The sequence below is a fragment of the Glycine max genome, chromosome 6, assembly GCF_000004515.6.
Source record: "Glycine max cultivar Williams 82 chromosome 6, Glycine_max_v4.0, whole genome shotgun sequence".
NCBI classification, from domain to species: Eukaryota; Viridiplantae; Streptophyta; class Magnoliopsida; order Fabales; family Fabaceae; genus Glycine; species Glycine max.
Genome location: NC_038242.2, coordinates 15,718,094 through 15,733,725, shown reverse-complemented (window position 1 = coordinate 15,733,725; position 15,632 = coordinate 15,718,094). Strand labels below are relative to the sequence as shown.

Here is a 15,632-nt window from a genome sequence, read left to right as displayed (position 1 = left end):
CTAGCCAAGACATATTGTGCAAGTGCAAGTGCAACTGTGCATAACAATCAATCAAAAACAAAGCCATGCCTACATCCCATCACTACACCAGAACCCAGAATATGCTTCTCAAATGTGTCATCCCCCAATGGCTCGATTGGGCAAGCAAATATTTTCTTAAATTCGTGTAACATATTCCCTTGTCCTCCCCACTCTGTCACCTGAATGCACCTTCAGCCTTCTCTTCTTTTCATATATTCAAAATTAAAAAATTGACTAAAATTAACAATCACACAAGCATTTAAATTTCTCAAAGACAGACACAATAAATAGTAAAAAGTAAGTCATGGGTCATGACAACCGAATAATCCAAATTCTTCCAAACCTCTACAAAACGACACAAGCTGAATTATAAATAGAATTCCAAAATATGACAATATTAAAATTATCCAGCTATTTTGAATTTTGATTATGATATAGTAGTAAGTAGTAACTAACTGAAGAAAAACCAAAGTAGAAATTCTCATTCTCTCCTCAATTGGCAGTGGTCCAAGTCATGTCGTTCTCGAAAATCCAATGGCACACTTCAATTTTCCCAGGGCCAAACCCCAAAGCCAAGAAGGCCCCATGTTGCGGGCCCCAAGCTGACGTGTCAAGGTGACAGATGGCAACCCCATGATTGATCATCTCCTTGGTGTCCACGTCAAGAATTTCAGCTTCGTATACTCTCACTTTGGGTACACTGTGGCAATAGTACAGTAAGTAAGGGTACAAACTCTGATGACACGACACTGACTTGGTCACTTTTCCACCGTCGATTGCGTAGACCTTCCCAATCATCACACTCGACCCTGACCCGTTCACGTTCTCGGTGCTCCGAACCGCCACATTGGGACCCAAAACCGAAACCGCGAACCCTATCATTTCTTCCCCGGACGATACGCACCGTTTCGTCTCGTCTTTGCTTGGTTCCCTCTCGCACTCTTTTAACGCGTTCACCATCACGCGCTCTGTGGAAGACCCCTCCCGCGCGTGGAATATTTCCCTCATTTCGTCGATTCTCGACGACGAGAACGGTAATTTCGACGCGATCGCGAGGGGTAAAAACGACCTTGCAGGCATTTTATCTTTAATATCAGGCATTGGAATCACGTTTCCTTCTCTTACCGTAGATTCTCTAAAAAACTTACCCGGCTCCACCCTCTTATTTACAACTTTGCCACTGGCTGCGCTGAAATTTCGATACTCAGAAAACGACGCGCCGTCTTTGTTGTAAACTTTAAACCCACGGCCTAACCCGTATGATTTAAAACCGAAAGAGGTTTTCCCCGTTGCTCCCTTTCCGTACTCAGTGAAACTGTCGTTTCCGACGTTAAACGACATGCCGTAGTTCGCGAACGTGGCGGCACCGGACTTCGACCTCGCGGCGTAGCTCTGGAACGAGTCGTCGCCGACGTTGGCGCGGTTCCGGTAACTGATGAAATTGTCAACTCCGGAAGCCGATCCGGCGGCGTAGCTTTTGAAAACGTGCCGCGGATTGTTGCCGTTGAAGCTGTAGAACTTGAAGGAGTCGTTGCTCGCTCCGGTGCTCAGGTCGCCGTAGCTGTTGAACTCCGACTGAAGAATGTTCGCGTCGTCGGCGTAGCTCGCGAACTCGCTCGTTCCGCCGCGAACGCGTTTACCGTAGCTTGTGAAACTTTGCGATCCAGAGTTAGTCTCATTTCCGTAGCTCGAGAACGAGAGTTTGTGATTGCTTGCGCCGGAGTCGTAGGTGGTGAATCCGAGATTCGGAACGTTCACCGTTTTGTCGTAGTTGCTGAACTCGCCGGAGGTTTGATTCGCGGCGGAGCCGTAGCTTGAGAAGTTCGTGTTGGCGACGTTGCCGTTGTCGGCGTAGTTATTGAACTGTTCGCCGCGGCGCGTCGAGGCGGCGCTGTACCGCCGGAACGCGTCGTTGTTGGCGTTTAGGCCGTTGGAGTAGTTCTTGAACGAGTCGACTCCGCCGACTCGGGACGATCCGTAGTTGGCGAAGCGTTTGTTGTTGTAAAGGGCAAAGTTAGCGTCGTCATTTTTACGTGTTTGAGCGTTTGGTGTGTCGTCGAAGGAACAGAGTAAGTTCGGTGAGGAGCAGAGAGAGTGGTGAAGGTTTTCATTAGGTCTAGGTTTTTGGTTGGTTAGGAGTTTGTTGAGAACGGCGTAGTTTTGTGGAGTGAGAGGTGAAGCTTTTGAGAGAAGAAAATGAGGGATTTGATTGTTATTCGAAACGCGAGTGTTCCAATAACGAATGAGTGAGGCTTTGGGGCTGAATGGGTTTATGAGTTCATGTGTTGTTTGAGGCTGAGGCAATATTCTTCCCTTAATTGCTAGAGAAACCTGCATTTATAGAACAAAACATCAGAATGAAAGAAACAACTTAAACAAGCAATGCAATGTGGTAATAAAGATTATTATTATTAATATGAGTAGTTTGCAATTAATTTATAGAGGTGAAATTGTGTGGGTTGTGTTTGGTTCTTACATGGAAAGATGAGAGCGACAAGAAGAAGCAGAAGAAGTAGTGAATGCTCATTCTGAAGAAGTTGTGAGCGTGTTGTGTGGGGAGTGGGGAGAAACTAGACAGTGATATAGAAGAAGGAAAAATATAGAGAGACCATTGATCACTTGGGGCCAGGGGACAATAAATTTGTGGTCTCCCCAGACATAGTTTGCTTTTCTCTGCCCGAACATGGTATCAAAGACTAGGTACCATTCTTTTCTTTTCTACTTTTATTATTAACAATAACAGTAATCAATTGATTTAGAGATATTCATACGCTTTTTACTCATCCCTAACAATATATTTTGTAAGAATTAAAATCATATTTTTTCCTATAAATTCAACTTATGTTATCTAATGAATTACACTCTCATTGCATACTTGCTTTTGTTTTATGGCAGCCTCTGAAGATATGTATGGGTATGTTTATACTTTTACTATATTTATATGAAATACAGCTTTTCAAGAGTTTTTTTTTTATATATATATTTGCTTGTCTTTTCTGCTATTACACTCCTCAGACAGATGAATATGGCAAGGTCGATCGTGCGTGGCCTCGTTATAAATGCAGGTGGTGAAGGTTTTATTAGATAGGTTCGGATAGTTAGTGGACCGCAAATGGTTCAAACAGAGTGAAGAACCGCATAGAGTTTATATTATTATTATTATTATTATAATGATAATAATGATCAAGTGGATGATGAGAATTGGATCAGAGTTTTGAACATTATTTAATTGATTAGGTATGGTTAAAGAAGATAAACTAGGCAATTCTAATTGGAGATTGTACGTTGAACTCTGAACTCGGGTTCTGTAGAGTGTAGATAGTAGATGCTTCCTTTTTGACTTTAGCTATCCATTAACCAAGTAGTGGGGCCTTCCTTTTTTCTAACTACGTTTTTATCTTATCATTGATAATTTGATGAGTTTATTACTTTTATAAAAACTGTGAATGTGGACAAGTACTACCGTTTATCCTAAAGTTGTGCTGACCACAGAGAATGAGTCGGCGCATGAATGATTATTTTTTAAAAAAATCTTGTGAAAAATTAATAAAAGAAATACTTATTTCTACAAAATAATTTGTATTAAGCACACAATTAACAATGTGATGAGTTGGGACATGCTTAGCTAGTGTTTCCTTCAAGTTCAAGCTTCGGCGGTACACTGTGCATACTTATTAAAGGTTTTCTAAGTCCGTGTGTTTGTGGGTTTGTTGGCTTGTTTGTTCTGTTATGTGAGATCCTAGTCAAATGTGTAGAGGGAGATAACATGAAGACCTTGATACTTTGATTCTTTAATCAGTTAAGGTTAGAGGTATATATAATTTAGTTGGCGAGGTAGAAATTGTGTCTCATACTATATTGATATTGACATGAAGTTCCTTCTATGGACTTTTTTCTTAATGTAACTAACTGGATTAGGTAAGATAAATTAAATGCTGGGGTATTCAAATTATTTCTAGGCTATAAGGAGCATCTTTCCCCTTGTGTTAGCTGTTGGTGTCTCAGTCCTTCTTAGCATATTAATTGGGTCTGACAGGTTATGTGTTCCTATCCTGAAACCATTGGATACTCAAGGCAGAGTAGGTTGTTAGCTCTAGTACAGTTAAAACTTATCAGAAAATATTTTGAGACAAACCTAACTCAATGAATGAAATTAAATGCTTATTCCTATTTTTAAATTACTACCTTGCGTATTGATAGTAGTGCTGCTCAAATGCCACCCAATGGGTGTTGATGGCACTTGGAGTCGTGGTAAGGCAACACAAGGCACAATATGACACTTAGAGTTTATGTCAAAAAATTAAAAGGAAAGCAATTATTGAAATGTATAGAATTATGTTATTTTAATTTATTTTTATAATTTAACTCGAGTTTTACAATAAATATTTTTTTCATTAATTCTTTGATTAATATCTTAAAGACACTTACTAACAAGACCTAAACAATATTTAGACGTGTTTCTTAGCTTCTTGGTGTTGCTGATCTTCAGTTTCATTGTGTTAAGACTAATCATTTGGTCATTTTAATTAGGTTAAGAACACCCAAAGCTAGATTTCTTAGTGAGACTACCAGGGTGCTTTTATTTCTTGGAGCTCTAGTTGTAGTTAATGTAAGTCATCTGTAACCACAATTCACCCGTTACATATGCTCACGATTTATTAAAACAAATTAAGAAAAACTATTATAAAGTATATTATCTTCCTGCAATTTGCACTATATTTTAAATAAAATTTAAGCAGTATGAAATTAAATTAATAATGATAAAACGTACTTACCCCAAATTAAATAGGAATAGCCCATAGTATTGCGTGCATTGCAGTTATATATATCTGACATATCGGATCGCACATGCTTCAATGCCATCCAGACTTGAGATAGATGTTTCGGTCAAGGGAGGTATTGGACTCTGGGTAATTAAATTTTGTGCACACGTTAGGTCAAAAAGTTATTGTAAAAAAATAATATTAAATTATGAGTTTAATATCTATGTAAATATACAAAAAAAATTATACTTGTTTCCGTCATAAAAAATCCTTCACAGGAGAACTTGAAGATCATCCATGACCCGAACATTCAAGGGTGTTTGTTCTATTTGTGTTTTAAGATCTGAGGGGATTTAAACTCGAGCTAATAAGCCAAAGTTTCAAGAGACATTAAAGAAATGAGTCTAATATTTAGGGATGAGTGATGAGTCCGTTTAACACCACAATTCGAAGATGTATATAGTTCAATTTGAAATTGAGAAGGTACATAGTTCTCTAACCGAAAATAAATTTGTATGATTTGAAATAAATACACTTCATAGTTTTAAACACAACAAACTTATCATCTATTTCTCTCATTTTATTATATCAAGAAACTTTTTATTTTAATTGTTTCTCGGTCTTATAGAGGGTTAAAGGATTAAAATCCTAATCTCGATAGAAGGTCTCACATATTAACTATTATTGCCTTCCTCCATGGATTAGGTCTCAAGCCTATTGCATTCGAAATTTCAAATTTCATTGTTAATAGCTTCAAATTCACATGGAGAATATAGAAAATAATTGATAAATAAATAACAATTGTTTTAAAAAGGCATGGCCTTCAAACAACCTTTGAAACTAATAAGGCAAACCCTCCCAAAATATATGAGGATACTAAATAATTGCTAAAAATATGTTGGAATTTGGGCTTTGGAAAAGTCATTAATGAGTTTGATATCAAACTTGAGTACAGATATGCTGCAGTGGAATTATGCAGTATTTCGAGTAGTAATTCAATTACTGATCAATATAAGTCTTAAACTCTATACTTGATCACACCAAATCAATTCATTATAATATTTATAATTATTCCATCAAGGTCCAATCTCAACTAGTTCTTCAAATTGGAAGCCTACAAAGTTTATTAAAAAATATAGTAAATTATAGTTGCATATAACACACAATGATGATTTTTACTTCCTTCCCTTTATGTTGTCCTAACTCGAACCTAAACTTGAGACCATTTTTAAGCTAAAACAAAAATTCATACACTTGACAGTGTTGCAGTCTCTCTGTTTTTAATTATAAAATATTTTCAATCCACGTCTCTTGAGAAAAATAAAGTTTAATTAATCATATTAAATCTAACAATTATTGTATTATCATTCTAAAATTATTATTATATTATATCACTTGTGTTTTTATTTATATGACTCAATTTTGTAAACTTGTTTGTTCTTTTATGTAAAACCAAATTCATATTATTTCATACATTAATTATTTCTAAAATAAAAATACTCCTAATTAAATAATAAAGAGAGAAATTAGGTTAATATGTATTTACAAGAGAAAAAAACATTAATAACAATAATACTTTTAAAAAAGTATAAATTTATTGTCATCAATTACAATAATTATTTTTTCTTAATCTTGATAAATCATGTAACTAATTAATTATTTCTTAAAGAAAAAATAATTAAATAAAAATATATAAAAAATAATTAATACGTTTAAAATTATAAAATAATTTTATTAAAAATGATTTTTTTTTCAAAAAATAGATACATATGTGTAATTTTTCTTTTTTTTTAATCTCTTACATTATTCATTACTCAATAAAATTTTTCTTTGATCTCTTACATTATTCTAATTTTTCACCTTAGGAATCTCTTTTTCCTCACCTTCCCTTCATTACCCAATAAAATCGTAGAAATCCAATCCAATCTCTGATGAACAATCAACCAAGAAAACAGTGAGCACAGTTCAGTTGCACACACCTTCTCTGTGCTTCTTCTTCTTCGATGTTCAATTACAATAACACCAACTCGTTTCATGAAACACCCCACTCCAATTTCGCCCTTTCACAGTCACAACACCCATGCATTGTCCACTGTCACATAGCCGCGATCACAGGATACGACACCGTTTCGGTCTAGGGTTTACCCTCCACCACTATGGCCATCAGAGGCGTCAATTTCAAATGGTTTGTGTCAAATCTCAATCTTTCTTCCTTCATTGTTTTTCAAGCATCCAATTTTGTCCCAATTTGACATGCAAATCACGCTGCTCGCAGGTTCGATGGCCTTTTCTTGTCCATGCTCGCCACCAGCATGTATACTTCGAAATTTCACCTTCTATTGGATTCTCCTAGTTTTCCTATGGTTCATTGATTCATCTACATTCTCAATTTCCGTGAGAGAAAAAAATTATTAATTAAATAAATAAATCTGTTGCTCATTGATGAGTGTGTTTTCTTTGACCATTTTGACTTGTAGAGCTATTGTGGCAATTAATTGGAAGCGGTACCAATCTTGTACTCACCCTTTGCACATATGGACTGTGGTGGGTAATTTATTTTTATTTTTATTTTTAATTGTTTAGATTGCTATTTTTCTTTTCTTGATAAGATATAAAGTTTGACTCACAGATTATGATTTATTATTATTATTATTATTATTATTATTTATTTCTATGTTCAGGTTGACTATGCTGCTGTTTTCACTTTCCGGCTTTTGATGTTTGTTGATAACGGGCTTGCTTCGGGAATGGGCTTGTAAGACCTTTCAATCTTTTACTAACTTTTGAGGCTGTTATTGTTTTCTTGGAATGCTTCCAAATTGAATAGAGATGTGTGAGTTAATATAGGAAGCCCGGGTGAAATTAGAGTTTGATGAATTGATGATATAAGACGACTCATCGTATTTCAGTATTTTCATGTTGTAACTAAGAAGATTCTTATACACTCCATAATCATGTGGCATCAACTTATAAATTGTTGGTGGTATAAATCTACATGATACTGTTGTGGCTGTGTTTAATATATGGATATTGTATAGCACTTATTACACTAGTGAAAGGTTGTTGAGGCAGTGTAGTCGTTTGCTTGAATTACATTGGGCAGCACAGCACTTATGGCATTACTTAGGTTAAAACTGTACTCTCACCTGAAGTGGACAGGAGAATTTCTTGAAAATATAGTCCTCTCAGCTGAGATTTCGTGAAAACTCATTGTTCATGTGTAAAATTCTGAAATATGAAGTTTCCAGAGTTCATTTCTCTGAAATTTACTTTACTTGATTGCCAAGTGTCAACACTTGAGTTCAAGATCATTCATGTCACAACTGACTTCTTTGATTGCATTAATTAAAACTTCAAGAAATGGTTCTGGTACTTTAGTAATTTTTCAAATCTCATTACTGATTCAGTTGTTTTTATTTTCCACTATTTTTCTATGTTTCTAGAGATTTTGGGTGGCCGCAGAGATATGCTCGTTTCTGTGGAAGAGTAGTTGTACTTTCAATTCTTGCATTGCTTCTCTATCCATTTCTTTGGGCTTGGACAATAGTTGGTACCCTGTGGTTCAGCAACACTAAAATCTGCGTATGTTTCGTTTGTTGAAATCCTCAATGGTACTTTTGACTTTGTAAACAAGTTTATGATGCTTACTCCAAAAATTATGTACAGTTGCCTGGAGGGGGTCAGAAATGGGGCTTCCTTATCTGGTTACTTTTTAGCTACTGTGGACTCCTTTGTATTGCTTGCTTGGCAATGGGGAAGGTTTGTGGTGCTCTGTTCTTATCCATTGGATGTTTTTATGACTTTTTTTTCATTTCCCACGACACAAACTTTTTCTTTTCTGCATGTGGTGCTTTTCTTGTTTATGAATGACCTATCAACTGCACATGTCTGGAGAAAAATATTCTCCTTCATTGTTTCTTATCTCTACTTCTGTTCTGTTTTCATTTTGGTTTTTTTAATTATTTGCAGTGGTTGAAACGAAGACAAGCACGTATGTTAGGCGCTCAAGAGGGTATCCCGGTATCCGCATTTGGGGTAAGTTCTATCTTTACTGTGTTTTTATGTTAGAGTGTTAGTTAATAACACATGGAATCTCCATCTTTTCATGGCATGGTACCCCTATGTTTAGCATCATACAGGGGGTATTTCTAAGTGATATCCCGAATGGCATGGAATGTATTTCCCTTCCTCTTTTGTCCCTATGAAAAGGAAAGGACAATAAAGGATTGTATTATTTTGTATTTCTTGAATCTGCAGTTGAGTTTTGTATTGCTAGTATTTGTTAAAGTTCAAAATAACTTGAGCTATGATGAGTCTATGATGCTTTAATCACATTTAGTTTTTTCTTGTGTTGATTTCAGAATCATGGAGTAATTTTGTTCTTATGAGCTTAATTATTCTGGCAATGACGAAATTCAGAAGCTGTCCCTTCCCTTCGAAGACTTCTTAGTTCTTACTAACATTTTAGATTCTTTTGTTTTATGTAAATTTTCCATATAATATACTTAATAGAACTTGTTGCAACTTATTGATTCTAGATTCCTAGTGAATTGTGTTTTCTTTCGCTGTCAGATTTATGGTTGGCTGTCCTGTTAGCTGTCCTTATTTTTTGTTATAATGCACTCTATGTTGCTGAGGCACAGCACCTTGTTATGTTGTAACAAAGTTGTAAACTAACGAGGTGCATAAAATTTTATTATAAATCTCATTATCTCATGCAAACTCAATATCCTCCACAAATTTTGTGGGATTACCTTCAAGCTATGAAGACAGTATGGTGCTGCTGCCATGTTCTTTCTTGAGGTTTGAGGGAATACCTTTTTCTTATGGTGTTCATCATTTTAAAAATGTTGCATATACAGGATTCATGTTTATCCTTAGCAATCTAAGAGGGTGTTTCTTTTTTTTTTCTTTCATGTTTTTATTTTCAGTTGATCACTTGATATGTTATCTGTTGGAAAAATCACCTAAATTGTGGTCATCCCAAGATAGAGTGAGTGTGTTGAAAGTCTCACATGGCGGGTAGTTGTGGGCAAAAGGGGACATGTTGAAGTTCAACATCGACTATAAATAGTGCCGAGATAAACTATATAAGTAGGGAGCAGTCCTCACCTTACAAGCTGGTTTTGTAAGATTGAATTAGGGCCAAATTCACATTCTGACATGATATCAAAGCCTATCCTAGATGGATCCTTGTGTCTGGCACGGTCTAGGACGTGGGCAAAAGGGAACATGTTGAAGTCCCACATCGACTAAAGATAGTGCTGAGATAAATTATATAAGTGGGAAGCAATCCTCACCTTACAAGCCGGTTTTGTCGGGTTGAGTTAGGCTCATAACTCACTTTCTAACAATTATAATTAGTAATTACTGCAATGTTTTCATATTCTTTCCAATTGTCAAAATATTGTGAAGGGAATAGCGAAAATGTTCATATTTCAGAATTTCTGTGTATTGCAAACTCAATAAACTGAAAATGAAACAAAGCCAAACACTCCCCTATTGTTTGGTATTGATAACAACTGCTGTTATTTTTTGTTAGGTTCTAATTGAAATGATCCGAGTACCTGATTGGGCATTTGAAGCTGCAGGTCAAGAAACAAGGAGCATGGCCCAAGATGCTGCATATCATCCTGGACTTTACCTAACTCCAGCCCAGGTTATTTTATCTTATATTTCTTGATGCCTTGATCACATGTTGAAAATCATGTAAAGAAGCAATAAATGCTATTCTGTGCCAAGCTGAATGATATTTATTATCACATGCAGTAGTTAATGAAATCTGTTGCTTGGTTTGTCTGATGAATTATTCATACCAATACCTTGTGTTTTTGAATAATGTGTTGGTAGGATTATTTGGGCAATATGTTTATATGATATCCCTTTATGTATACATATTTCTGGTACATATACTTTTTGTATATTTATCGTCGGTTTGACTTCTGATAGCTAGGTTTGCTTTCTGAGCAGAGAGAAGCGGTTGAAGCTTTAATTCAGGAACTCTCATCGTTCAGGTTGACTGCTGTTCCTACTAATTGCAGTGAATGCCTCATCTGCTTAGAAGAGTTCCATGTAGGAAATCAGGTATACTTTTTGTTCCATCTGAGTACCTATGCTGCTTTATTGAGCAATAGGAAAAAAAATATTAATATACATACTACATATTCCGTCAGTCGCATTGCTTTTAATTAATTCTGAAGATTCTCATCTTTAAGTTCTGGCTATCTCTAGCGAATTACACATGCCCTATACTTTTAGAGTGTGTTTGGATGGAGAAATTTAAAATTTTGAAAAATTTTAAATTCTAAGAATTTTAAATACTTTAATTGAAATTCTTTTATTTTCAAAATTTTGTGTTTGAATAAAAAAAAACTAAAATAATGAGGATGAAAAAAATGAATGAAAAACAAAAGAAAAGATATGGTTGATGTGCTAGTTATACGTGTTCCTCTATGCTCACATCTGATCGATATTTTAGGAGCTCAGACGGTATTTTTTTAAGAAGACTGTAAGAAGAGAATTTTAATTTCTCACTTTTTAGAAAGAAATTGAAATTCCAGATTTTTAGTTGTTTAAAATTCTGTTTTAAAATTCCAAATTTTAAATTTTTTATAAAAAGCATCCAAACAATAAATTCTAAATTACAGAAATTTAAATTCTCTGATAAATTACTTTCCTCAATTAAAATTCTCTATCCAAACGCACTATTAATGAAATTGTGATGCAATATATACCATTAGGAGCAATTGAAAATTAGTTCTTACCTTAATGTGGTGCAGGTCCGTGGCCTGCCCTGTGCTCACAATTTTCATGTTGAATGCATTGATGAGTGGCTTCGGCTTAATGTGAATTGTCCTCGGTGCCGTTGCTCAGTATTTCCTAACCTTGATCTTAGTGCTCTGTCCAATATCCGTTCTGAGTCTGAACAATCTTCTGCCACTGCTGTGACAAGCAGAGATATGACAGGCCAAACTTCTAGTCAGAGTTACCTTCTGAGATTACAGGGGCATCTCCACCCAGTTTGTGTTGACATTGCTGGGCCAGCTGGTGAGACAGATAATGCTTTGGAAAATGCTGAAAATGGTGTTGTACCTGTTGTGACTCTAAATATGTCAACTACAGATCGGGCCGCTTCTGGTGAACACATGCCTGTTACTCTTTCCTCTTCACAAAATTAGATTGCTTCTCAACTTCTGTTATATTCCTAACCCCTCCGTGAGAAGTTGCAGGGTACATATCAGTATCCAGCCATTGCCTGAAGCTTTATATATGATGTACTTTCTAACATGAAAATTTCTGGACTGATTCATAAAGAAATGGATCAGCTCCTTTTTTTTCTGAGGGATCTTGTAGAAATAAGACTTAAAGGGTGAAAATATACCTTTTTTACTTAGCTAAGAATTGTATATTGAATATTTTTTCCTACCCTTGTTTTTACCTGGGGTAAGAATTCCTTTAGTTTTTCATGTCTTGAAAGGTGGGGTCAATAACTTGATACAACGACAAAGCCTCTCAGTAGGACAAAGCCTCTCAGTAGGTGAGATCGGTTACATGAATGACACAACGTCATTCGACATTAAAAACCAAAGTTTCAGTATATCCAAATAAAAATACACATTTGTTTTTCTCTTTCGTTATCACGCTTTGGCATCACATTTTGCTTTGTGCATGTTACAATCTTCTGTTGTAGTGAAATATCAGTTTGGTACAATTTTACCTTCTGAGCCGTGGGATTCTTAGTTAAATCAAATCTGACATCCCTAAAGTTTTCACATGAAAAGTATCTTCAAATATACTTCGGTATGATGTCGACCGATTTGCTAGGAACTTTGGGTGCACCCATAGATTTGCAAGAAACATGATCAGTTTCTCAAAGTCGGGGTGTATTCTACGTGAGTTTGTGATTGTGACTCTAATATTCTTTTTTACTTCTAACGTTTGAGCTGGCTCTTTCGTAGCCCTGTGGCAACTCGGGATCTTCAACTTTTGGAATTATTGTGATCACTGATAATTTTCAATGCATGAAATATTCCACTTGTGGTTTTAAGGGTTATAAACACTCCACATGGAACTTCGATATGTGCACATTGGATTACGTGGTGGAAAACACTGTGCAGTGGCTGGTTAAATATTTTTAGACAGTGACGGGCAAGGACACCTGCTGAGTAATGAGATTAGGTCATTAGTAATGGATAAACAACTGCGAAGTTAACAGATTCAGTACGCATAAGTGGATAGAATTATTACTCTAATGAAAATTATTGACAACTTTGAGGGTAAAGGAAAAGGAGTGGGAGGAAATAAACGTCATGAAAAATAATCAATGAAACGAGAAGATATAAGATAGGTGAAAAATATGAAGTGAATAAATTATGATGAGAAATGTTAGTACTGTACTCTTAAATTTTAAACTTTTTTAATTATTGGTTAATATTAATTAAAAATTAAAATATTATAAAGTTGTGTATATTTCCCCTTACTTAACAACTCCCTCACAATTGTATTTTTTTTTTATCAATTTTAATTGATAATATAGAACGTATCGGGAGTAGTGTCTTGCTAAGACTCTTAATCGAGAATTCATGATTGATTTTTTTCTGCTTACACATGTTTGTTTTTTTGGTGGTTGGCCTCAAACATATGCTTACATGAATAGCGAAGTAAATCTGATGGCCATCACAAACTCAACCAAAAAAAAGGATTTGAATGTTTTGGACTATCGTAGGGGTGGGTGTTCATGGGTATTAGTCATTTGCGAACCCAAATTAATTTAAATCGATCTAATTAGTTTGGGTTGTGTCATTTATGTATTTGGATCAAAACCGAATTGAACCGATCAAAATCGATTATGTATGGGTTAGATTATGGGTTTAAATTTATAGATCCGATCAAAATCGAACCAAACCGATCAAAACTGTTCAAAAATTTTAGAGTTGTTTTGTTTGGCTTTAAATACTACTAATATTAGGACTCCAAGTGTTAGAACTCCAAGTGTTGGGACTACTGATGTTGAAACTTCTTATGATATTACTTTTAGGTACATTGGTATTTGTTTCAGTTTTTTTTTTCTTCATATTTCTATCATATTTATAATATTAATAGATCATACTTTCTTCATTTGTTTCAGCAAATCTGGCTGCAACAAATTTGGTTGCAGTAAATCTGGCTACAACAAATCTTATTGTAGAAAATAGTTGTTATTCAGACTATTATAATAAATCTCGTTAAAGAATATTTTACTTTAATTTGTATTAGTCTATTTTAAAATATTATGTTTATGGTATTAAATGAATCAATTTTACTACTTTGAGACATTTGATAATATTGTGTTAATTCTATTGGATATTTGGATGAATCATAATATACAATAGTAGTTCTAAGAAAAAAAATATCAAATTTAAATGGATAACTCGTTGGCCCGAATCGAATCAAATCGTTCATGAATAGATTGGGTTGGGTTTAAAAAAAATTGTGAAAATTGAATTGAACCAAACCAATCAAATTTGATTGGGTTGGGTCTTAAATTTGGTCAAAACCGGCTCGAATCGACCCATGAACACCCGTATCCAAACATATACACTTGGGGAGTTGAATCCCACACCCCATACCTAAATCTTACACCTTTCAACCACTTTTGAAATCACTAAATTACCCTTAATGAATAACACCCCCAACCCTAACACTTCCTTCCTTTAGAAACCTACCCTAACACTTCCTTCCCCCTGACGACAGCACCTCCCACCTGCAACGATGCGTCTCCCTCCAATGATTCCCACAATGGATTGAACCATCTCGTGATGGCAGCACCTCCCATCCGCCTGTAGCCTCCTTGTCACCATTCAAGGTAAGTAAGTTCCTTTCGTCTCTTTTGGCATAAGGTGGGGGTTGGGTTCTGGTTTTGGTGGCGAGTTAGGTTCTGGTAGGAAAGGTCTATAGGTGTCCGAACAATGTGTTTTGAAACACTTGTTTTGGAATAGGTGTTCTGGAACGCCCATTCCAGAATAGGTATTTCAAAACAGGTGTTCTGGAATAACTATTCCGGAACAACTATTCTAGAACACCTGTTCCAAAACACCTATTTTCGGAAGCCATTTAACTATTTTTTAGAATGGTCGTTTTGGAAGCTACAAGTGCACTTCAGAACAAGCTTTCTGGAACGATTTTGCTTTCAAAAAAGGTATTCTGGAAAATGGTTTCCTAAACGGCCATTCCGGAAGCAAAAGAAGTCGTTCTGAAAACATGTTCACAACGTGAATAAGAAGCATTGAAACTTACTTGGCGTGGAGAGTTGGAGGAGGAGAGGGACTTCTGCGCTAGAACCTTTGATGAAAGCGAGAAGAAGATTTGAGTTGGAGAAGAAGAGAAGAACTGGAAAGCAGGATGTGCTGCGAGAAGAAGAGAAGAACGAACGGAATGGTGCATAACTGCTATAGGAGAAAGAAAATGAAGAAGGGGAAAAAAATAAAAAGGGTAGGTTGGAGGTTTTTTTAAAAATGGGAGAGGCAAGATACACTTTGGGAGGTGCAAGATTCAAGTCCCATACACTTAATTGGTGTGTGGTATGTTTTTACTAATTAAAACAAATTAGTTACTATTTTTATATCACTCAAAAAGAAAAGAATAGAGATAATCAAACTAACTAAGAGCATATGAAATACCTATTGCATTTGCAAATAAACAGGACACAATTAGGAAGGGCAAGAATCCCACTTAATTTAAGAATTTGCTTATCAGTTACCTTCTTTCAAAGTGTGATTGAATTAAAGGAGAGTTATTGGTCTCTATTTGTAATACCTTTAATTTGATTAAGAGCTAAAAAAATAATTATCACTATCATTAAAAATGATA

General features: G+C 35.4%; 2 protein-coding genes across 2 annotated transcripts; one reads left to right on the top strand and one right to left on the bottom strand.

The window, feature by feature from the left end:
• Positions 1-333: 333 nt before the first annotated feature.
• Positions 334-2,886, bottom strand: LOC100784264 (polygalacturonase-1 non-catalytic subunit beta). The gene is made up of 2 exons (XM_003528105.5): positions 2,498-2,886; positions 334-2,352 (listed from the first exon to the last, which is right to left on the bottom strand). The coding sequence occupies exons 1-2, from the start codon at positions 2,546-2,548 to the stop codon at positions 514-516; spliced, it is 1,890 nt and encodes a 629-aa protein (XP_003528153.1). The 5' UTR covers positions 2,549-2,886; the 3' UTR covers positions 334-513.
• A 3,730-nt stretch (positions 2,887-6,616) lies between these two features.
• Positions 6,617-12,234, top strand: LOC100808817 (E3 ubiquitin-protein ligase SIS3). Its single transcript, XM_003526973.5, has 10 exons — positions 6,617-6,969; positions 7,060-7,098; positions 7,262-7,328; positions 7,466-7,539; positions 8,228-8,366; positions 8,451-8,543; positions 8,754-8,819; positions 10,327-10,443; positions 10,755-10,868; positions 11,564-12,234. The coding sequence occupies exons 1-10, from the start codon at positions 6,941-6,943 to the stop codon at positions 11,960-11,962; spliced, it is 1,137 nt and encodes a 378-aa protein (XP_003527021.1). The 5' UTR covers positions 6,617-6,940; the 3' UTR covers positions 11,963-12,234.
• The last annotated feature ends 3,398 nt before the right edge of the window (positions 12,235-15,632 follow it).